The sequence below is a fragment of the Balaenoptera physalus genome (assembly GCF_965194825.1).
Source record: "Balaenoptera physalus genome assembly, chromosome: 6".
NCBI lineage: Eukaryota > Metazoa > Chordata > Mammalia > Artiodactyla > Balaenopteridae > Balaenoptera > Balaenoptera physalus.
This window is the reverse complement of record NC_138885.1, coordinates 63695402-63721066: the sequence shown is the minus strand read 5'-3', so window position 1 is coordinate 63721066 and position 25665 is coordinate 63695402. Positions and strand designations below refer to the sequence as shown.

The following is a 25665-nucleotide window of genomic DNA, read 5'->3' as shown; positions in this document are numbered from 1 at the left end:
CAAAGGGAGGGTGTAAAGATGTGAGTCTGGAAATATCAGAGGTCATGTTCCTAGTCTATGGCAGAGACTGTCTAAGGCAAGGCTGAATGAAGCAGATCCACAGAGAGAGGGATAGACCCAAGATGGCAAGAACCCTGCCAGCATCTGAAGCCATGGTTCTGGTCATCCCTAAGACTACCAATTCCTACAGTTTGGTTATGTGAGTCCATCAGTGCTCTTTCTTTGTGCTTATAAGCTAGTTCTAAATGGATTTCTAAATATCTTAACACCTAACGCATGCCAGGTTATAGACAATAAGGACTTGGAGTCTGGATAGTGAGAGAGACAGATGACTATATGTATGTACAGGGTGTGATGGGAGCAAACAGGAGGAGGAACTAATACAGACTAAGGGCAGGGAATAGAAAAAATCCAAGCCTCCTGCCCCAACGAGGAGAGTTAGTCTTGAATGATGAAGAGAAATAAGCCATAATAAGGAAGGCAAAGACGGAATGAGGCAAGGAAAGGGGGATTCCAGACAGAGGAAGCTGTTTGTACAAGGGTCACAAGAAGAGCCCAAGACTTACAAGAAATGTAAATTGTCCAATGTATCTAGACTATAAGTAGCGATCTACGAGAGATGAAGCTAGAAAAGTAATCTTTATGCCGAAGACCAAAGGTTGCAAACTGAAGGCTACCTGTCTGAATGCAGCCTGGAGAGATGTTTGGTTTGTCTTTACCCTGTTTTGTCTTTAGTTACTGACATTTAAAAATCAGATACTTCTTGTAAAAGTCCAGATTTCCACTTACTCTTGAAAAACAGGAAGATCTGACAATACTGGGTCCACATTCTTACATGATGACAGCTATCTGGAGCTGAATAGTTAAGTGTCCTCTTCGGCCAAGCATGCATTCTCTAACTTGTCACAGTCCCCAACTCCCATTTATATCAAACCAAAGACATTATTGTTAAGAATGAATTTAGGCTATGAAGGCAAATTGTCTAGATTTAAATTGACTCTTCTGATCTTAGGCAAGTTAAACACTCTGCTTCTATTTTTTCATCTGTTAAATGAGGATAATATCACCTGCTTTAAAGGGATTAAGTTAAATGCTTAAAATAGTGATTGGCAATGGCAATCAGTAAATATCTGTTGTTATTAATACTACTATTTAAGTTACTTATTTGATATCTGTAAGCATTTGATTTATAGAATCTAGACTGGGCAATGAGAAGTAATTTTAAGCAGGATAGGGATAATATTAGATTTGAATTTTAAAATATTCACCGCTGCTTCTTAGGAGAAAGGGACTAAAACAAGACTAGAGGCAAGAACACCTATTAGCAGATAGCAAAAGTACTCTAGCATATGTCAAATTAGATGGCCTGATGGAAAGAATGGGTCGAATTAGAGAAGTATTTAGATGACAGAAATTACAGCATTTGGTAGAGCTTTGGAGGTAGAAAATAATGGTAGACTCTCATTCTACAAAGAGTAACTAGTAGTAGTATTGACTAAAATGGAAGACAGAGGAAGAGAGCAAGTTTGGATGGGAAGAAAATGAATTAATGTTATATATGTTGAGTTTGAGGCATGTGTAGAAATCTGCAACTCACCAGGGAGCTGTAGACTGGAGCTAGAATATTTGGGAATCATCAAAGAACAGGTACAGATGATGCTATAGGAAAGAAGGTAAAACTGAGAAGGGGTCAGGAACCAAGGAACAACTCAAAGAATGGGAAGAGGAAGAGGTGAATGAAAAGGAGCCTTGAAAATGAGCAGAAAAATAGATACGAGGAAAACCAAGAAAGGATGGTATCATCAAAATTAAAAAAAGAGTATTTCATGACGATTAAATGTTTTAATAGAATGATAAAAATTAGAGAATTTTGTCTACTAAGCACAAAACAAAATGATTTTAACCAGTAAGTCATTTACATGGCCTAGAAATACCACTCACATTTAGTTTCTTCTCATTATAAACTACATAAATTAATTCTTAATTAAAAAGAAATGATGCATTAAAAAAAATGACAATGACTTTTTAAGCATAATTTTAGCTTTTTGTTGTAGCAAACTACTAATTTTTTTTGTTACTTTGCCTTGATTATCATCATTTTAAAAATATTTAAACTGGAAGTTTAAAGTCACAGATTAAGCTTAAGTTCTCACATTCACTCATTCATTTAAGAAATATTTATTTACTGAATACTTGCCATGTGTGAAATCAATGCATTTTAGGGACTTAGGGAAAAAACAAGGAATCACTCATTTGAGGTGTATACTAAGTCAACAGGCTGCTGTCTTCCAAGGTTACAACAGAGAGCAAAGCCCTTCACATGTAATTATCAAAATTTAAAAAGGAGAAAAAGGAATTGGATATCTACTCTCAATCTGTTTTTTAAAAAAACCAAAAATCCACTATCAACCTACCTGAGGGTAAACAAAGGAAGATCAATATTTATTTTAAATGCCTTAAAAGCAAACAGACTTTAAACAATGGTACAGATTTTAAGTTTTATAGTGCTACTGCGTGACAGGAAAAAGGAAGCGGGTAGGGAGACAAGGCACTTTCAAGGGCTCAATAATTAAAAGCTTGCCCCTGTTGTTCACATAAGATAAAGAGTCTGGTAAGGTAGAAATGTTGGCCTGAGACAAAGAGGATTGAGATGTCTGCAAAAGTTTCTTTTCCATAAACTGTTTTAGAGTTAAGGTGACATAAAATGCTCCAAGTTTCTTTTAGGACAAGATAGAGTACATATAAAATAATAAAACCCAAATGTGAAAAATCGTACAAGTAAATAGGACATAATCTGAAGGCAGTATCAGACTCCTTATTCTTTTCCTAAAATTACCATGAAAAATTAACAAAACAAAACAAAAAAGGTAGCCTACTGAATGGAAGAAGATATTTGCAAACAATGTATCCAATAAGAGGTTAATATCCAAAATATACAAAGAACTCACAGAACTCATACAACTGTGGAACAATAATTCATGTGTTTCTAATATAATATTAATTCTGTTAATATCATACTAGTATGATATTAACACTAATTAAAAATAATGGGTCATCACATTTTGAATAGCTCTATGATACTACTATATCAAAATATGTATGTATGCATGTAGATAAGTTAGAGGCATTAAGGCTGACAGTTTGCTCTATTTTTCACATTTTGTATCATTTTAATTTTTTAAAAACAAAGAGTGATTTCCCCATGTCTTTACCTTATTATTGACTAAAAATCTAAAAATAGACCCATAAGGGAAAAAAACTAATTCACTGTCATCTTCTTTAGATATATATGATTACAATGCTATTTACCTCAGAACATTTCCATCAGACTGAATGCTATATTTATGCCTATAATTTTTAGAATATTCATTATATATACAATATAATCTAAGAATCTAAATTATAAAGACATACCTTTGCGTAAGGGTTGTGGCATCATTAAGATCTGGATAAGCAAAAGGGATGTAACGTCATGATAAAGAATTGGAACCTCAGACTGTTGCTCCTCATTTCCCAGCCTAAAAGAAAAATGCATAATCACTTTAGGCAGTATTGTATCTTCCTTCTAATTCATTTTATATTTCACATATATGTCTATGCAACAGAAATCAACTTTCATAAGCAACTGAGAAATCTCAGAAGAAAAAGTTAGAGCCATATTTTTGGCCTAAAAATAAAACCTTTTAGGCTAACATATTTCCTTGACTCTGCCTAATATGAAAAAATTACATAGAAAATTAGGTCTTAGGATATATTAACTTGATTATGATTAACTTTCTGATCTCTTAGATTACAGAAATCAAACAAAGCATTAAACGGAGCTTAAGAGAATTAGTTTCACTACAAATGGGGTGGCACTTAGGACACTTGCTATGACAAACTTCATACTAAAGAAGAAATATTCATGTTATAAGAAAAACAATTCACAAACAAGTGACATTGAAAAGGCATGGTCAATATCTCGTTAAAAGTTGTTTCAACTTTATGACTAATATAAAATTCAAATAAAATCTTTAACAGTTTCAAAGTTTCAAAAAAAAAATAATAACCAAAGCAGAACTTAAAATACACTATAAAAGATAAAATAGTAAATCTAAGGAATGTATAGTACTATAAAACACATAGAATATATTATAAAGCAGCTCTTTTCACTCTAAAAGAATTTTTAAAACTCCTTTAGAAGTTTCAATTTTTGGTCATAGGTTTTATTTTTAATGTCAGAACAAAGTTAATCTTAAGCTTCCAGAATTGGTTAAATTCTGAAGCTACACTTCAGACTAGACTTGGGATAAACAAGAATCGCTCAAATCTTGTATTAGGCTCCATCACTCAACAAATATATAGTGATTACTTAACTGTATGCCAGACACTGGACACATATGTGAGTAAACCAATCTCTGCTGCTGTGAAGCTTAAATAACTGCCAGAGGACGACAGCTCTTTGAATGTCTCTATTCTCTACAAATATCTCTTTAATATACTTGTTTTCCTCTCCAAAGGTAACCTTCCATTAATGCCATGAATCCTAGTATTTCTTGTCTCTTAAGTCTCTCTGGCATCTCTTCTTTACATGACCAAAGTTCTTATAAAGAAAAAAATCGAGGGGACACCATTTCCTCACCTATTACTCAAATTCCCACAGAAATGGTTTTCCGTTGATTACACAAGTGGTAGCATAAAGTACAGGTTTTGTACGTTTGTAAATTAAATTGGGAGTAAATAAATAAATTAGGTATATCGTTTAAAGAATTTTTAATGATGTGGGAATTTGGTTGGTGATATTTTTAAAAAGCAGATTCTAAAACTGATACAATATGATTCAAACAGCTTTTTTTCCCATTTTTATTTATGTATGTATGTATTTATTTATTACTGGAGTGTAACTGCTTTACAATGCTGTGTTAGTTTCTGCTGTACAGTGAAGTGAATCAGCTCCGTGTACACCCACATCCCCTCCCTCCTGGACCTCCCTCCCACATCTCCCCCACATCCCACCCACCTAGGTTGTCACAGAGCACAGAGCCAAGCTTCCTGTGCTTTATAGCATGTTCCACTAGCTATTTTACACATGGTATTTCTGTGTGTGTGTGTATATATATACACACACACACAGAGAAAAAAAGAGACTGCAAAGAAATGTCTCTCATTTTTATGAGACATTATGTTTCATTTTTATGCTTCATGAGTTCATTAAATGTAATAAACTATATATAGCAGGTAAGTTATGAGATTTTAGATTGTTTCATTTTCTTTCTCAACATTTTTGTACATTCTAAACATTGTACAATAACTACAATTTTATAATCAGGAAAAATTTACTAAAACAATGACCTGGAGCTTGTTGGCTACTAAGATAATAACAATCATCTGAGGACACAGGAATGGATCTTTCCTGGCACACAGTAAGCATATATTCTGAATGAATGAATGAATGAATGAATGGATACACCCCACTGTAGAGAAGACAACCACAGTTTTGGTTTTTTTTTTTTTAAATAAATAAATAAATAAATAAATTTATTTATTTATTTATTTATTTATTTATTTATTTCTTGCTTGCTTGCTTGCTTGCCGTGTGTTGGATCTTCATTGCTGCACGCGGGCTTTCTCTAGTTGCAGTGAGCAGGGGCTACTTTGAAGTGCGCAGGCTTCTCATTGCGTTGGCTTCTCTTGTTGCAGAGCACGGGCTCTAGGCACGTGGGCTTCAGTAGTTGTGGCTCACGGGCTTAGTTGCTCCGCGGCATGTGGGATTGTCCTGGACCAGGGCTCAAACCCACGTCCCCTGCGTTCTTAACCACTGTGCTACCAGGGAAGTCCCAACCACAGTTTTTTAATGTGGGGTTTAATATCATCATTGTGATAAGTATCTGTTACATGCTTAGTATTTTAAAATACGTAATTATCTCTATCTCAAAGTTTTTAGGTAATCTTTAAAAATCCAGATTATAAAAACTGTACAGTACTATTAATTCCATGGATAATAAGGGGAAATGGGTGGGTTAGACTTAATAGGCCTAATTTTCCCATGTTTTTTAAACCAAAGTGATTATCAACACAATGAAACTTATAGAAAATAAGGAAATAATTTTCATGAGGATTACAGAAAAAAGTGTATATGAGAAACCTATATCATTAGACATAGAATTTTATGTTGTAAAAGGATTAAAAGTGAGAATATAGAAAAAGATACTTCCATTTTTAAAACTCTTATACAGAAATGAAACACAGATGACCTAATCAACTGTAATATTACAAGTTAGTGAACTAATGAACCATAAAAATGAGAGCAAATAAGAAGGGGAAAAAAAATCAACCAGATTTCCAGAAATTCCTCAGATCTCGCCAAATCTTTCTGATTCCAGAGCGTAAGTTTTTAGCTATTACTCTATGCTTACTTAGGTTCTGGAATCAGAAAGATCTGGATTCAGATCAGCTCTATTCCTTCACAGCTGTGTGCCCCTAAAGAACATGTTAATTAACTTTTCTAAGCCTCATGTTCCTTGTATGTAAAAACTGAGACAACAATGGTGCCTAGTTTATACAGTTATGGTGATGATTAAATGAGATTATATATGCAAAGCACAAAAATGTGTAGCATGATGTAAATACTGGATAAGGGTTCGCAGCATTTACTACTATCCTACTCGTCTTAGGGCTATAAAAGGACACAACCCAGCAATCAGTAATATGGAAAGCAGAGTACCTCTGTCTGGTCTTTAAAACTTTTAATTCACCAATACTACACTTAAGAAACCTCTTGTTTGCTGAGTATCTTTAGACTCAGAGAGTTAGGCATTCTAATACTTCATCTGCACACCATCCCTGTCCTTGAGTATGCAAGTCTAGCTAGGAAAGAAAATTACTAGCTACTATCAAGAAAAGTGATTTATTTTCCTTAGCCAGAACATACAAAATACTCAGAGCTTACTAATTTTGTCTACAAACACAAACACACACACATACAATTTTTTTTTTCTGAGAAGTAGCGGGATTTATTCATAGCCTCAAAGTATACCCCCACCAGATAATTAGTAATTACAAAGGATGAAATAATGACTTTATTCATGGTGGAAAAACTTGGCAGATACCACATTAGCCAAATGATCAGAGTTATTAACATCAATAACAAGACAAATCAATAGCATGTGCCTCCTGATGTGACACACGAAAAAGAACACAATATTACTTCTGTGGTATTTCTGCCAAAAGTTTATCACCTGAATCTAACCACAAGGAAATACTGGACAAAAATAAACTGAGGGGTTCTACAAAATAATTGGCCTGAGCTCTTAAAAAAAAAGTCAATGTCATGGAATACAAAGAAAAAGTCAGGAACGATTTCACACTGAAGGAAATTAAAGAGACATGAAACTAAACACAAACACAATCTTGAATTTTCTTTGCACTGCATTTGCATTTCCCAGGATATTACTGAAATAACTGGCAAAATCCGAATAGGTTCTGCATGAGGTAGGAGTCAATATTAATTACTTCTCATATAAATATCCAACTAACCCAGCTCCATTCACTATAAAGACTGTACTTCCCCAACTGCTCCACAGTTCCATCTATGCTATAAATCCAGTATCCACATATGTATGGATCTGGTATGTTTTGTTTTATTTTAACAAGCAAATACAAATTTATTTCTCATCTCCCCTTGATTACACAAGTGGTAGCATAAAGTACAGATTTAGTGCTCCTGAATTTGTTTTTCTTTTAATATTGTATCTGAATGGAGATCTTTCTATATCAGTAAGCAAAGCACTTTCGCAACTTTTCTTCCGTTTCTCTCTCTCCTCTCTCTTCGCGTACATGTCTTAATTTACTTATGTAGGGAAGGCAAAGCAGTAGGATATCTGATCTCTATATGGCAAAAAATAAGATTGAATCTATTCCTTATGCCATACATTATGAAAAATTCCAAACAGATTAGAGATCTAACTGTAAAAACTGAAGCCACAGAAATAGAAGAATCATATATCTGATAAAAGGTTAATATCCAAACTACATAAAGAACTCATACAACTCAATAGCAAAAAACAATCCAATTAAAAAATGGGCAGAGAATCTGAGTAGATATTTTGGTAAAGACATACAGATGATGACCAAGTGCATGAAAAGGTGCTCAACATCACTAATCACCAGGGAAATGCAAATCAAAACAACAATGAGATACCACCTCACACCTGTCAGAACGGCTATCATCAAAATGAAAATAAACAACAAATGCTGGTGAGGATGGGGAGAAAAGGAAAGAAACTCTGGTGCACTGTTGGAGGGACTGTAAATTGGTGAAGGCACTATGAAAAACAATACAGAGGTTCCTCAAAAAATTAAAAAAACAGAACTACTGTATGATCTATCAATTCTACTTCTGGGTGTTTATCTGAAGGAAAGGAAAACACTAACTCAGAAAGATATACGCACCCCCATGTTCACTGCAGCATTATTTACAATAGCCAAGACATGGAAACAACTTAAATGTCCGTTAATGAGTCAATGGATAAAGAAATTGTGGCATATATATACCATGGAATATTATTCAGCCATAAAAAAGGAAATCCTGCCGTTGGTGACAACATGGATGGACCCTGAGGGCATTATGTTAAGTGAAGTAAGTCAGACAGAGAAAAACAAATACCGTAAGATCTCACTTACATGTGGAATCTTAGAAAAAAACAAAGAAACTCCTCATAGATACAAAGAACAGACTGGTGACTGCAGACAGGGGTGGGGGATGGAGGATGGGGATGGGTGAAGACGGTCAAAAGGTACAAACTTCCAGTTATGTAATGTACATATAGGGATGTGATGAGCAGCATGGTGACTATAGTTAATAACATTGTATTATATATCTGAAAGTTGCTAAGAGAGTAAATCTTAAAAGTTCTCATCACAAGAAAAAAATGAATGAATCAATCCTTTTATAACCAGGTAGTGGGAAAAGACCTGAGTCAAAATGGATCAAGTTCCAGAATTAATTTAAAAACAAAAAGATTAATAAATATGACTACATTAAAAATAAAATTTTGCATGGCAAAAAAAAATCATACACACAAAAAAAAGACATTAGACAATCTGGTGAAATATATTTGCAACTTATCACACAAAGGACTAATATCCATAATCCATAAACATATTTTTTAAATAAAGAAGAAAAAGACCAACAACTAGATTTAGGGAGTTCACAAAAAGAAATGCAAATGGACAGAAATGAAAGACATATATCTCTGAATTTACTTCATTATACAGTTTTTACTTTGGAAAAAATATGTTTTACATAATTAAAATTTAAAAATCAAGGGAAAAATGGCAATCTTTTCAGAGTTAATAACATTCCATAGTTTGTTTTATTATTATTAAACAAAAATAGAATTATAACAATGATTTTGAAAATTTTGCTTTTTTAATATATCTTTTTTTTGCCTTTTAAAAAAATTTTTATTTTATATTGGAGTATAGTTGATTTACAATGTTGTGTTAGTTTCAGGTGTACAGCAAAGTGATTCAGTTATACATATACATATATCTATTCTTTTTCAGATTCTTTTCCCATATAGGTTATTACAGAATACTGAGTAGAGTTCCCTGTGCTATACAGTAGGTCCTTGTTGATTATCTATTTTATATATAGTAATGTGTATATGTTAATCCCAAACTTCTAATTTATTCCCCCCCCCCTTTTTAAATGTATCTTATCGATCTTTCCTACGTTCTATTCTACAGCTGGGCACTATTGCTTTAAATATTGAGGGGGAAAAAAGAAAACAAATTAGCCTGACTATAAATCAAGCTGATAGCATAACCACACAAGAAAAAGTTACTTCAAATGACTTAGAAATTAGTATTTTGTCTGCACATCCCTAGTGGTATATATTCTAAGGACAAAAAGAAATTATAATTAGTACTAATATTGGTATTAAAAAAAATAATTGTAGTTATACTGTAGGTTATGCAAATAGTAATACTGTTATTAGTATCACTAGGAACCAAGATTTCCAGAATAAGAGAAAAAAGATGTAAATAACAAAAAAGTTAAGAAACAAAATATAACCTTACAATCTTATGTGTGAATTGCAAACACCAGTAAGAACTCAAGATCTTTCTCCTTAAAAAAATATTTCCTAATCCTGTCCACTGGAATGGCCTATAAGCAATAATAGCACAGTAGCTATGGATACCCCTTAGCACCCAGACTGTGATGTCTAAATACCATTTCCCATTAAAAGGAACTACATGGAGAAATGGCTGATTCCAGGTACAGAGTGGAAAATGTACAAAATAAACCCAGGTCAACTTACTGTGTCAGAAAGCAAAGGCATTATCAAAGACTACTTTGATCATGTTGAAGTACAATAGCCAACCTAAAGGGATTCGCACTAACCTAAAAGGAAGCAATTTGCATTGAAAAGAATGTCTGAAATGGGGCTTCCCTGGTGGCGCAGTGGTTAAGAATCTGCCTGCCAATGCAAGGGGACACGGGTTTGAGCCCTGGTCTGGGAAGATCCCACACACGGCGGAGCAACTAAGCCCGTGCGCCACAACTACTGAGCCTGCACTCTAGAGCCCACGAGCCACAACTACTGAGCCCACACGCCACAGTTACTGAAGCCCGTGTGCCCTAGAGCCCATGCTCCGCAACAAGCGGAGCCACCGCGATGAGAAGCCCGCGCACCGCAACGAAGAGTAGCCCCTGCTCACCACAACTAGAGAAAGCCCGCTCACAGCAACGAAGACCCAACACAGCCAAAAATAAAGAAAGGAAAAGAAAAAGAAAAAAAATTTTAAAGAAAAGAATGTCTGAAATGGAGTGAAACACATCAAGTATGTAAAAATCCATGAGATCATAATAACCACAACTTATCAGTCACCACTGGAAGTTGCTAGGGTATCAACTCATTTCTTTGAAGATTTATAAATAGGGAAGAATTAAGCATTCATCTTGCCAAACTATGTTTCAGGGTAACCAAACAGCTGATACTGGGAAAGTTTTTCTTTATAAAAACAACCTAGCTAATAAATCATAAGGAAAATTTTTTGTGGTTTTTTTAAAATCACTATTTCTCAGTACCTAATGAAATACTGGATTTAGGCAAGAATAATCACAGGTTTCAAAAATCATTAGGTGAAAGGCTATGGGGAACTTTACAATGACAGGATCAGTCTACGGTTACCTGAACCCACTGATCAATTCTGACATAAAAAGAAAGACTACCAGCCATTATGTGCCTCTGTCTGAATATTTTGTCTGCATAAAAACCAATGAAATTCTTTAAAAGACTTTCTCACTTAGTAGGAATTTTTAGGCAATTTTTACAGAAAGTATAATGGTAAACTGTTTTCAGTTTTTATTATATATTTCTGTGTTTCATAAGGAAAATTCACATATTTATAAAGAACTTCAATCCTATTTTTATACTTAACTATTTTTCAAAAACAGTTTTAATTGATTTTAATCTTTCAATAATACTTACTGTGAATTCATCTCTTCTAGTAACTGTGTGAGCTTTCTCCAAGGATTATACTCAGAATCAATGCTGTAAAGCCGCATGTGCAAGGCTAATACATGGAACAGCTGATCTAAAAAAATTGAAGAAAAGGTAATTAGAAGGTTCACAAAATTTGTCCAGAACAATATTCAGGCAAAATTTCTAGCTAATTTATAAGGAAATGTTTCCTATCCTTATAATTATAATTCACCAAGTTTAAGTACCAACTACTTCATGCTCTCTTTTAAGGTAAACTCTGAAATATATATCCAAATAAATTGTACTAGAATTTGGACTGTTCTTATGCTCAATCTTAAGACAGGAATGGTTTGTTTTCTTCATCTCCTGTCAGAGACCTACTTTTCCTTGGCTTTATGCTTCAGGCTTGGTAACTTGTACTTCTCACTATTGTGATCTCCTAACCAAAATTCACTATTATTTTCAATACCCTACTCTGAGTAATATGGACAATAACTTCCATATAAACCACTGTTAGGTAAATATCTTTCTTTACCTAATATTTTCTCCTAAATATTCATTAGATTTAATTGTGACTTCATCATCTTTTGATTCAACATTAAGAAAAAATAATGGAAATAAGATTATTTAAGAGGATTATTCTGGCTATTTTCATTTCTTCTACCTAAACCATGATAATAGTCTACCAGTCTTAGCTTTCAACAAAATTCTGCTATGGCGTTTAGAAAGAAAATTTTGTTTAAAATTTTTTAATTATTTGGGAAAAAAATCCTAAATTCTGCTTTCATATCACATGTCCATTTTCTGGTATAAATGACAAGGACTGGACTAAATTATTCTGCTGCTATTACTCAAAATATTTGAATTAAAATGAATCAAAATTCACTTTCTAGAAAGTTAGATAATACTTTTTTGACATGTGATTAAAATTAATTCTTAAAACCAGAAAGAAAAAAGCCAAATGACACAAACATATTGTTGTCACCCTCTAAATTAAAATATTCAAAACTAAACAACATTTTGTTTCTCTGAGCAACTGACTTGGAAATTAACTATACTTGAGAATAACTTGAGATCCATCACTATGAGGAGGAGGAGGAGGAAGAGGAGGAGGAGTAATATTAGTGGTGATAGTAGCTTGGGGAAGTTATTTGTAAGACATGAGAGCTATAAGATGAACAAAATAAATGTTCCACTCTGTGGGGCAGGGTAGAGGAAATGGGAGGTGGGCAGGGGAGCTGAACCTAACACTCTGTACATACAACTGTTTCAATCTGGTGTCTCTATAACAAACAGAAGAATCTAAATACCATATCCTGCTTCACCTTCTGTCTATAAGTCAATGTATAGTCTAAATCCTCTTAAAATTTCTTCATCCTATTAATGGTTAACACTAGCTGAGTATTTATTAGTGCCAAGCACTACTTAATAATCACTTTATATGGATTATCTCAATTTATTTTCACAAAAATTCTACCAGGTAGGTAACACTGTTATGCCCAGTTTTGAGACAAGTTTCCCAAATTTTCAGTTTTTCTAGTAATCTGGTTCCATTGATAACACTAAGAACAAGAGACATTTTTAGCAGAGAAATAACATGATGAAAAATATATTGGTCATTTTAATTTTATTTCAATTCAATTACACATAAGAGACTTTTTTATGAAGTATATAATTTATAACTTTTAAAAAAGTGTCTAAAACCTAAAAATGTTTAAAAAAAAATAAATTCCTCTAGCAGAAAATATTAAGATTAACTCAAGTTGCAAGTTGAGGAGTTTTGCATTCTTCTTAATATAGGTTTTAAGTGAATCAAAGGGCTCTCTTTAATATCTCCTTTCAAGATGAAAGTCAATTAACTTGGAGTTTTGATTTAATCAAAAGCATAGACATTGCAATTTTACTAACCTGTTTTGCACTGAAACCATGGCCAGCATAAAAGTAATGTTGTAATCTGCCTACTTTCCTAGCCTTTACCATAATTAAAGAAATACAAATGTTAGAAGAAAACTTTTTTATCTTCTTACATTGCCTCATTCTACACATGAGGAAAATAGGCCCAGAGAAAGGAAGTACCTTGCCAGGTCACCCTAATATTTATTGGAGAAGCTAAGAACAGAATTCAAGATTTCCTACTTGTTAGTTATTTCTACCATTCCAGTTCTCCTTGGGGTTTTTATGATTAAAAGAAAAGTATAAAATTCCTTTTGTAACACACACACCCCTTTCCATTCCTATGAAAAACTGAGACTGTAACCCTGCAGCATCTTCTAAAGCTATAATACAATAAATAACAAGAGTCTTTGGTATTAGTTTTAACTAGAACTGAAGGATGATAACATATCTAATGAGGTACATCTACCTTTCAAAAACAATCCTGGAAACTGCAGATAACTTCAACAGGAAACAGAATAAGCCAAATAACAATCAATGCTTTTCACTATGTTTATATAATTCACTGTGTTTTTAAAATTTAGTCTGAGACCTATCAGTAAGAATGAACTCTAATATTTATTTAGCAACAAAAATATCTTTGAGGGAATTCCCTGGCGGTCCAGTAGTTAGGACACTGTGCTCTCACTGCCAAGGGCCCGGGTTTGATCCCTGGTCGGGGAACCAAGATCCTGCATGACATGTGGGACGGCCAAAAAAATTAAAAATGATAATAATAAAATAAATACCATTCTCTAATAAAGGAATCAGGGCTTTAAAAAAAATCTTCTATAGTAAACACATATTGACAGTAGCAGACATAGGATGAAGAGAACCTTTGATCATATCAAAAAGTTAAAGACTAAAAAATAATAGAAAAATGTATTAAACACCAACTATGTTCATGACATTTTAAAAGTTGAAAAGCAATTATACCAAGAAAGCACATTATTAAAATTTTGAATAATAACAGCAAAAGAAATAGATAACTTTTTTTGGAATGACAGATTTTAAAGTTCTAAAGTTTAGACCTACATTTATAAAAGGGTTTAGAAATGAGAAACATCATTAACTTATAGGTGTGCTGTGATTTCAATAAACAGGCACCACTGCCTAGTAGGACCCAGGAAGTCCTGGCTTTGAATCCAAGCTCTGTACTAGCCATGTGTCCTTGGGCAAATTATCTTAATTTTATTATCTGCAAAATGGGGATAATACCAACTTTCTGGGCTGTTTTAAGTGATAGTAGTTATGGTAAGAGCATACATCTGTAGTATGTAGACAGTGTTTATATACATGTACATACATATATGGTTTCTAAGGATAAATTCCAAAAAAATAAATTTAATACTTATAAATGAGATAATACGGCTAAGTTAGAGATTATGACTACATTAGACACATTAGGTCTCCACATAAAACTACCACTTTATACAAAATATTAACATATATTTTTAACCTCTTCTCTCTCCTCCCCTGAACTTTTGGTACCACTCTTCCTTGGTTCTCCCCCAGCTTCTTCTCAATTACCTGTAAGTGTTCTTCTTCCTCTACTGAACTCTAAAAGGTGGCATTCTCCATAAGAAAGGAAAAGGGATCCCTTTTAAGCCCTCTTTCCCTCTCATTCTGCACACGCTACTTCACATAAGCTCAACTTCCACTTCTACCTGTAAGTTTACAATTCACAAATTTTTCTAGCACTTCAGATGTTTGACAGGCACCACAAAGATCAATATATCCAAAACTAAATTGATTATATAGCCCAGCCCAGCTCCAATATTCATTTCCTCTTATAATTCCATCTGAGTGAATGACATCACTGCCCATACAAACATCCAAGGAAAAACTTGGGAGTCATCTCCCACATTCTTGCCCTCCATAGCCAGTTGATTACCCATCCTATTGGTTCTGCCTCCTATGACCCCTCTTCTACTCTACTCCACCCCTACATCATTTCTCAATTAGATTACTCAACAATGTCCTCATTCAGTTTTATGTCTTTTGTTTCACCCCCTTCCAATTCCTGTAAACAGGAAATCTATTCATATTATCTCATAAATGGTTGGTGAACCACTGAAAGAACAGGCATAGAAAGCGCTTCATGAGATAACACCTATCTTCTTTTTCTGGTTTATTACTTAACCTTCTTTCCTCCCTTTACTTTAGCAACTATTCCCTAATGTGTCATATTGTCTCACTCTGTCTTTGCAAGATGTTCTCTCAGCCTAGAATAGCATCTTCTTGTTCTCCAGGCAAACCTGATTCATCTTTCAAGAGCCAGTTCAAGTGCGCCTCTGTAAATTTTTCTCTAATACCACACCTGAGACAGATGTGATCATCCCTTGCTTTACGCATTCTCTACACTTGAGTTACCTTTATTTTAGCACTTCTAATACAGCCCTGTAATTATTTTTCACATTTTCCTCTCCTATGAGACGGTGAAATCTCCCTGAAAAAGACAATTGTTTCTTTTCCTCTTTGTACTTCCCAGGCTAGCACAGTGCTTGACATTTAATAGGATTTTTTTTTAAGCATGCTGAATATTGTATGAATATGTCAACAATCCTATTTTTTAAAATCATACAATATAAGCCTAAAATTCATGATGGATTTATACTCTTCCTTTTCTGCTGTAATGACACACTGGCTTAGTAACCAAGAAAGAGGCCAATTAACTAGCCCTAATTTCACTGCCCCAAAGAGAGTGACCTCTGAACTCTAACTACTAAAGTAGTGCTTGACTTACTTGCTCCCACTATCTTCTTCCCCATGTTGGTTGCCGTGACAACTCACCTGGGACAATGAACTCTATTTTCTGCAATACCTAATCAAATTCTTTACAACCGGGACAAGTCTAAGGTATTATAATGTACTTAATCACAAGAGAAACATATCATTACTAAAACAGAAAACACCATTGAAAGACTGATTTGTCGTTGAAAAAAACCAAAGATTTAAATATAAGAACTCTCAGCTGGAACAAAAAGGTAAGATTTAGCAATCTCTTTTATCTGTATCAGTATTAAAGTAAGACTATTATACCAAAAAAATCTATAAAATAAAAACATAACTCCAACTTTATTGTAAAATTAAGAGTTTTACACGTATGGCTATGAATACCATACACACACACGAAACACCGTTATGCCAATTTTTATGACTTGGGGAGTATCCACTTAAGGAAATTGAACGCAAAGTTGTTACATACGTTTTTGTTATATGTTATATGTTTTTCATAACATATTTTTCAAAATGCTTTCGAAACAGATGTTTACTGAGCTCAGTACCAGCTTGGAAATTCTGTGTCTCTGTCAGTCATTTCTAAACATGTAAGAGTTCTAAACAGGCAGATTATTTCTTAGTATAACACTCATACTGGTCATTAAGACAGAAATACATATTAAAGGAAAGACTTATCCTAAAAACTTTTAGAAATTGGTTCTGTCTAAAATTGTACCACTGTTAAAATTTACCTAAGGTAAACTTAACTGGGTTTGCATTTCCAGATCATTCAAAATTTTAGTTCTATCAGTGCAGTTATCACTGCAAGTATTAAATACTTGTCAATGAAAAAACTTTCAACTAGCCAAATGACTCTCTAAATTACCATGAAAAAAAAAATTTCAATTTCTCTCTAACTGAATAATCAAAGTAAGAAAATGGTTCTGACCCATTTATCCTAGGGGGAATATAATTGGTGTGGGTATACACCTCTCACAGCAGAGTCAGCTTCCTCGGTTCCTCTACACAGTCCTGAGAAATGACCTGTGGAAAGATGGAGGGAACTCCCAAGTGAGAACCTGAAAACTTTTTTCAGCTCCTGCTGAAAAAAGGAGCTGCCCTGCCCTAAGCCAACCAAGATCTCAGGACCCCTACGCCCTGACAGTGGAAATTATTATCTGTGGAACTTAGTTCCTGGAATAACCACACCATTAACACAGGAAGGCCTACAGGATGGGCCACAAAGCACAGGCCCACAGGATGGGCCACAAAGCACAGGACCTGCAGAAAAACTTCAAAGAATAGCTGAAGCCACTCTTCTTAGCTCAAAATCTTAAACCACACCTCTAACCCAGGCCACCCCAAATTAACAATGTATTTTGTTCCCAATAAATAAGCTATATCAGTCTTTAATCCCATTTTGTCCTTCTAACCCCATCTTTTAACAGGTCAAACTTAAGGTTTGTTAAGTGCTTTCTTTAAAGAAAAAAAAAGACTAGGCTGAAAATTAACTTTTATCTTGCTTCTGGCCCCCTTACCCACCCCCACCCCCAATTTGATGATGGTAGTATTGAAGTAGTAGAAACAGTAATGTTGAGATTTACAGTCTATGGAGACTTGAACATACATTGTAAAACTGAGTTCTTACAACAATCCTCTGGTTGGATACTATGAAGAACAGAAGCCATGAGATTAAATAAGCTTGCCATTAAACTATCTGCCCACTCATGAAGAGTGGAGTCTGAAGGCAATTTCTACATTTTTGTATTAATTTATGTACTTTGACCACTATAATAATTTGGTGGCCAAATTTTCTTCTTGTTACGGGGTAACAAAAAGAACAGAACAAAAGTTGTGATCCAACCTATTTGTAGAATTCATAGTTTTTTAAATCTGAAAGGACCTTACTAAGCCATGGATATCAGAATTTTACCACTGTTAAAGAATAAGATTAGACTACTTAATAGCAATTTTGTGATATTAAAACAATATCTTTATGAAGCCTTACTGCAGGGTGAAATTAACATCAAAATAATTTTCTCTAACTCTGAATTCTCCAAAAATTCATTCTTTGAGCAACTAAAACTACTTTGAGCTGCATGCTGCATGCACACATCTAAGCTGGATTGCTTTCTATGAATAACAAACACAGGGGGCAGTTTTCCACTGTGTGCATCATTTCTTGAAAAGATCATATATTATGTCAAAATTAAGTTAAAGCAACTCAAATGAAAATGTCAAAGCAAGGGTTTGCCTCAACCTTTCTTGACTAAAGTTTAATTTTTATCTCTATAAAATCATGAAATCCATTTGTGATATGAACTTTGGCTCCTTAGTTAAACCACAGTAATAAGCAGAAAGCTCAGACTCAAAGATATAGAAAGATGTTGATCTAACTAAAGATAATTTTAAAAAAATTATCCTCCAATATTAATAACTTATCAATGACACCTCTTCCTCCCAAACCCACCCCAGCCACTGGTTTCAACAATTTCTGTTTGAGAAATACACTAAGAATATCATGGCAAAAAGTGTTGAAAGCCTGTGAACTTCACTGGAATCTATGGCGTTCCATGTCTACTTTCAAATCACTTGAATGAAGAAATTAACTGAGTAACTTTAATAAAATATTCTTAATAAAAAGTTATGCCTTCAATTTTTGCATCTGCTTTGTCCTACATCTGTTGCTAACCAAGTTGGTGGTACTTATCAGTATATATACCAATTTGTAACAAAAACTCCAAATTCACTCATCTTTCAAAACCATGTTCAAATGCCGTGTCCGCCAAAAGCTTCACTGATTTTACAAGCTAGATATGATCCCGAACCTCCAAATTTTCTAGAACTTTATCCATACCCCACTTTAGAGCTTAACACTTTCTATCTTATAATAAATTATCTAGAATCAGTCTTATCTGCTGAATACAAGGTCCTTAATGCCTGACCTTCCAGTGAATAAAGAGGAGGTCCACAGCTCGGACCTAGAAATCAGGAGCAGAGCTGCATGTGGGAGCTGATGAGATGGCTCACACCAGGAGCAAGGGGGAACCAGCCAGCAAACTGGTGAAAAATAAAGGAGAACCAACTGGTATCCAAGGAAGAAGGAATGAGGACTTGAGAAAATGTCTGAAGGAGTGGCCCAAAACAAAAATAGAACTCACAGTGAATGGCTGGCAAAAGAAAATAGGCAAGATAACAGGAAGGATAGCATGGGAGATCCTGGAAATATTCCAAGGCAACAGTGTGCAGTAGGATATCCTTGACTAAGCCCAGGGGTGAAAGTTTTTAAAGGTTCTGCATCTTTTGGGACACTTAAGGGCAAGAGATATGTCTTACATAACTGAATTTAATGTCAGAGAACTGGGTTCAATTGCAAGCTTTGACATTTCCAACTATATGACTTGGCAATGCAATCACTCTGAACTCCAGCTTTCTTTTCTATGAAAAAGAGATAACACCTATTTAACATGGTCATTCTAAAGACTAAATAATTTATGTGAAAGCACTTTTTAAACTTTAAAACTGCAAACGTAAGGTATAATTAAAATACCATAGTATGCTGCTATGTGAATTAATTTTGCTCATTTTTTACTGTGGAAAATTTCCCAGACATATATTTAGGAATGAACTTTTACTCTGATTGGACTGGTCATTTTATCTCAATACTTCAAAAATTTGTTTGAATATGGAAGTGCTGAATGGCATTATTCCACGACAATTTGATTTCTCAGTAGAAATTTGGCCAGTAATATTTTCTGCTTTTATTGTTGTAAATAGGTCAATCTTGTGCCGTGCCCCGCCCCCACTGTGTGTGTGTGTGTGTGTGTGTGTGTGTGTGTGTGTGTGTGTGTGTGTGTGTGTGTGTGTGTGTGTGTGTCCATCCATAATTATCTATCGGGCATTACGCAAGCCATTCAAGACAAAATTTATTAAATTTTTTCTCGACTAAACTAAACTTCAATTTCATCAGGAATCTGTGATGGAACATTACTCCAAAAGTGTAACTTCCATTATCATTTGCTTAATTAGTGGAGCATTTTCTCATTCTCTTTCACCAAAATATTATGAAAATGAGAAAAGACATTTTAAAAATGATATATTTAAGAGGCCGTAGAAAGTAATGAATGGGAAAAGGAAAATACTAACTTATGAATAGGCTCTAGAGAAGAAGTGAAATTTTTGTTTACTAATACCATTAGAGTTCTACTGGAAAATGAAAAAAATGAGATATTTGATCTAAGATCCTATGAAACACCTTCAATATGCTCTTGCATTAAACTTAAATTAGGTTTGAGTTAGGCTTGAGTAAATAACAAATACATTAAGTTTATACACTTGCAAAATAGTGGGATTTTATAGAACATATAACATTCTGCATACGTGATTTATAGAGCTCTTTTATAAATAATTAGGATAAATAATGCATAAGTAACTGAACAATACATCATATGAAAACTAAAATCAAAAAATCATGTACAACCTAAATATATAAAATTTTTATTTGTCAATCATACGTCAATAAAGCTGGGGGGAAAAAGAACTAACATAACTGATAAGGAAAAAAAGAAAACTAAAAACAGTATTAACTTATATTTAGGATAAGCTTCATCACAATCTCTTCTATACTGGCACCTTGAAATCTCTTATTCACTAAAGGGGAAAATAAAAAGAAACAAAAGTCTGGAAGTAACTATCAATTTAATAATTTAAATTAAAATTGAGGGTGATAATTGAAGTGGCTGCTGCTAGACTTTTACTACTATTTTTAGCATTCTGGTTAAGTTCATCATTTACAAGCCTCTGTATAAATTTAAGTACCTCAGAGGGGGGAAAAAGTAGCTTTCTAGCATAAAACTAAAATTCCTTTACTAAACACTTTCTCACATAACAGTTTCTGGAATATTATCAGCCAATGCCAAACAACAAATTAACAAGAAAGAATAATTTATGTAAGTGAAATTATAGTTTCTGCCAATTCAAACAGACTAGAAGCTAAAACTCCTATTTATCAACAACTTCTATAAAACATACTAAATCACTGGGCACAAGTAGGGTTTAAGTATATACATCAAGGGGTCAGTAAATACTGAATACTCAGTAAAAAATAAATTCCAAAACCTTAAATTTCCAGGAACAAAGTGATACCACAAAATAAAATATCAAAATCTAGTACAACTAGTAAGAATTTTAAAAGTATCTTGGTTAAATTTCACATAAGTTCATATCTTTATGTTAGTAATTTCAAGGTGTTTTTGATCAGTCCTTTGCTCTGAAATCATTCCAAAATTACATATATATCTTCTTAAAATAATATACATGTATTTTTGAAAAACTAATATATATTGATAATTTTAAATAATTACTAATATTTTTAGCATTTAAGAAAATATATTCCTTTTTCAAAAAAATACATTATGTTTAAAAAATTTTTATTTCCCATATCAATCACATTAGGAAGTATTTTAACTCCATTGATTTGGGACCAATAATTAACTGTACATGACATTAAATAATATTACCCCTAGTATTCACATTAATTCTCTAAATAATGACTACACAGTGATAGCATCAAAACCATGCTCATGAAAAATCTACTTTAAGTTCCAAATGATACTTCTCAGAAATATACCCTTACAAAAAGTACTGAAGAATCATGCTCAGTTTACAATATAAAGCATATTCGTAAATAAAAGTAAACATCTACAAGTTTAATACATTTTAATACATTTGTGCACATCAAAATACAGTACAAATGCGTTCACTGATTAATAGCAGCTATTTATATAGAAATCTGTAGGTGACACAAATTGTCTTCATAAAAATTTTCTTAAGTCCAGACAACATAAAAATTCTTTAAAAGAATTTAAGTTTGAGGAAAATTTTTTATCGTTGAGAATAATACACTGTTTTAATTTTGAACAAACGTAATTCTGATTAATTACTATGACATTTATTTACTGACCAATCATAGTATAGAAAGAGCTAAATGTTCATGATTCTTCTAAGATTAACCATTTAAAGCATATAATTACTATTAAAATTGATTATACAAAACATAAAAAGAATTTGAAAATACATCAAAAGACCACTTTGCCTTTATATGCTTTCAAAATGAAATAATCAGAAATTTTTTAAAATTTAGCACTGCTTAAGACTTACTTAAACAAGACCTTTTACCAGCTGTGCTTGCACCACCTGAACATAAATTCCCTCCTCGATGAATTAATTCAAGTTCCAAATTGGTTCTGTAAGCAAAGCATTAAAAAATATCTCAGTCATTAGATTGAAGTAATACTTTTTGTTCTATTGATATGTCTGAATAAACCTAAAGTTCTTCAACTTTATTATTTGAAAAATTATAGTTTATGCAATATCAGTAATAATCATATTTTATCTGATATTTAGAAATTTAAAAGGGGAACAGTTTATCTACCCTTACTTATATGTTCATATTTATACCTGCAAAACTGCACACATCACAGTGTAATTGTTGCAAAATCCCAGATGTTGGCAAATACTAAGAACTAGGCCTTAAGGAAAAAAACTGCAACACATTTCAAAAACCCGCATATGAATCTGATGGAAGAATCTGTACTCTGGCAGCCACTGATTAGGTGGTTACTGGCATATAACACACAAGGGCATACCAATTTTTCTATCAGAGAAATGGTTATCACTCACTGGAGCTCAGATGGCATCTAGAAACCATTATTAAGAAACAAAATCACTAACATCAAAGTGGCTATAAACAACACATATAATTAAACAGCAGTCTCCTTTATAGACTTCTAAAATTACAGTTTTATTAAAATACATTGTATAACTATTAACACTGCTAAACAACAATATTGTTCATATAGATTGGAAATTATATTTAGCAATTATTAGCTTACAGAATAGCAATAATTAGTAAACTGACATTTCAAAAATCAAACTGATGCAGAATCTAAAGATTTACTCAAAAGCAGTAACAGTAAAATAGCCAATCAATTTTGACAAAATAATAAACGAAAATTCTGAGTGACAGTGTGTATTTGTATTTCAACAGTATTAATAAACTTAAACACACCTTTATTTGCCACAACTAAAACTGAATAAACTAGTTTATATCCAAGGTATGTATATATGACACTAAGAGTGAGATATCCCCCATCTTAAAAAAAAAAAAAAAAAAGGCAACGTTTCAAGTTTACTCTTTGCAAGTGAATTCAGGAAAGAACAGAACCCTATTTTATTTAAAACAAAACATTTTGAGCTGGTTTTGGTTGTATCTTGAACACAGAATGTTTTGAAATGTTATTTTCATATATTTACTTATAAATGCAAACTGTTAAAAATATTAATATTTCTAAACCTGTATATTTGCCACCCATTTCTAAAGGAATGCTTTAATCCTCTCTACTCAGGAGGGAGAAAAAGCAATTTAACATTGATAATGTTCCTGTTCAGAGCTCCATCTGGTTGCCGCTGATAAGGGCATCTGTGTGACAAGGGAATTTTCCACCCTTCAGGTGATTTGCATTGCTCACTGAACTTCTAAAAACCTACCAGCAAGGAAGCAGGGACAAGGATTTCATATTAGTGGACAGAAAGCGAGCGGAGACCAGCATGTGTTCCTTCATCAAGGGAATATAAATGAGATCAATACATTTTGTTTTCACAAATCTTCTGTTGCCTAATCTGTAGAAAAAAATTAATGGCTATATTCTCTTATAAAAACTAAGATTTCCTAGATAGTACTTTTAAAAGAGCTAACCAGAAACGCGATTAATTCTTACAAATGATCGTCAGAACCAGAATGTCAACTTTTATTTCAGCATAATATGCAAAAATATTCATTAAAATATAAATACAATAACAAGTCTATTTATTTAATCATCAAATAAGATACTTTAAAGGATAAACATGTTACCAGAAATTTGATTTTAAAGAATACTTGAAAGAAAACTACCAAATGTAATTAATTACTTCAGATTATGGTTGGAAGATCTCCTGTACAACATTCCTTCTGAGTTAAGAAAACAAAACTACCTATCCAAAGGGTTCATATAATATCTAGGATTTAAAAAATCAATATGTCAGAAACCCTAGCCATCAGCTTCTCCTTATTTAATTTATAACAAAATTGGCCCTTTAAGTCTTGCTAGAGAAAAGAACACACAAATGTGTCACATGCCCCATGTCTGCTTTTCCCTCACTGTTGAAAATCGTAACGCAATATTCTGTTTCTGCCCTCCTGAATGGATGATATAAAAATTAAGATGTATTGAGAGCAGACGTTTTCCAAGCCTTTTTGTTCTTGGAGAAAAGTAGACTCAACTTTCTATATTTTCTAACACAAACACATTCAAATTAGTTTGGACAGGGAATAAAAAAGAAGAGAAAATCCCTACATTTGAAAGAAAGATTGCTTAAAGCCTATCATGGTGGCCACCTAGATACACCCATATAAAAACTCCTCCAACTATGCTCCAGTTTCTTTTTGCTTGACTAAGTATGCCTTCTACCCCTCGTTTGGCACTAACATATTTTTAGAGCTATAATTTGAAAAACAAACGTGTGTACAAACACACACACACAGAGACTCAAATACATACTGGTATAGTGTGGGTTCAAGGCCTGAGCCTACCCCTACTAGATGACCAATTAATTCAATTTCTCAGAGAAGAAAAGATCTTCATCCATACCATGGCCTGGCCTATATTATCGAATACTCAGCTCAAGCTCTAACTCCTCCAAGAGTTAGGGAGAACTAACTCCCTTTTCTTGGAACAGGAAAGAAGCGCTTCTACACACTTTATATTTCAAATTGCTCATCTTCCCTTTTGAAGTTCTACAGCACTTTCTCAATATATCCATTTAAAATATATATATATTTTTAATATTTATATTTTTAAATATTTTATAAGTTAAAAAAAATTATATTGTTTTATACAGATTGATGTATATTAGTTTTGTTTCTCCAACTAAACTGTAAGTTCCTGGAGACCAGGGACCATTTCAGATGCAGCTTCTATATCACTGATGGTACATAGCAAAGTGCTCAAAAAATTCCCAGGACCTGAACACCTCTTTGTTTTGATATGTAGCCAGTGATAAGATTCTCTAATCCCTGCAGTTTATTATCTTTATCTTGTTGACCCTTCCTTTAGTTTTAAAAAGGATTCATAATTTGGTGTTTTAGCAAGCATTCTTCTTATTTCAAACATAATTAGTTTATAAAGTTTAAACTTATAATGCAACTAATGTATAAAGCAAGCTGCATTCACTCTACTGAACAGTTTACCCACTTATGACTTAAAGATGTCTCTCCATCTACATCTCAGTTACTCACATTTCACCTTCTTTCCATTTCCATGTTTCTCACACATACAGGCTAAGTGCTACTTACTAATAACTCTAGGCTATACATAACTTGGGTCCAAAATCTTTGGAAAAATCAATTACTCAAATTAGTGTGATTCATTGTTTCAATAATGAAATAATGAATTGGCATTGAAGTGAAGAAAGCTTTCTTCTCCAAAATTAATTTTCCATAATC

The 25665-nt window shown here is 33.3% G+C and overlaps 1 protein-coding gene across 6 annotated transcripts in view; it reads right to left on the bottom strand.

The window, feature by feature from the left end:
• Positions 1-25665, bottom strand: part of UBR3 (ubiquitin protein ligase E3 component n-recognin 3) — a 222489-nt gene that overhangs the window by 29170 nt on the left and 167654 nt on the right. For all 6 annotated transcript variants that reach the window (XM_082465326.1, XM_082465322.1, XM_082465321.1 and 3 more), the window contains 3 exons: positions 22284-22369; positions 11478-11583; positions 3415-3518 (listed from right to left, as the gene is read on the bottom strand). In XM_082465326.1, coding sequence (XP_082321452.1) covers positions 3415-3518; positions 11478-11583; positions 22284-22369 — 296 coding nt within the window. The remainder of the gene's footprint in view (positions 1-3414; positions 3519-11477; positions 11584-22283; positions 22370-25665) is intronic.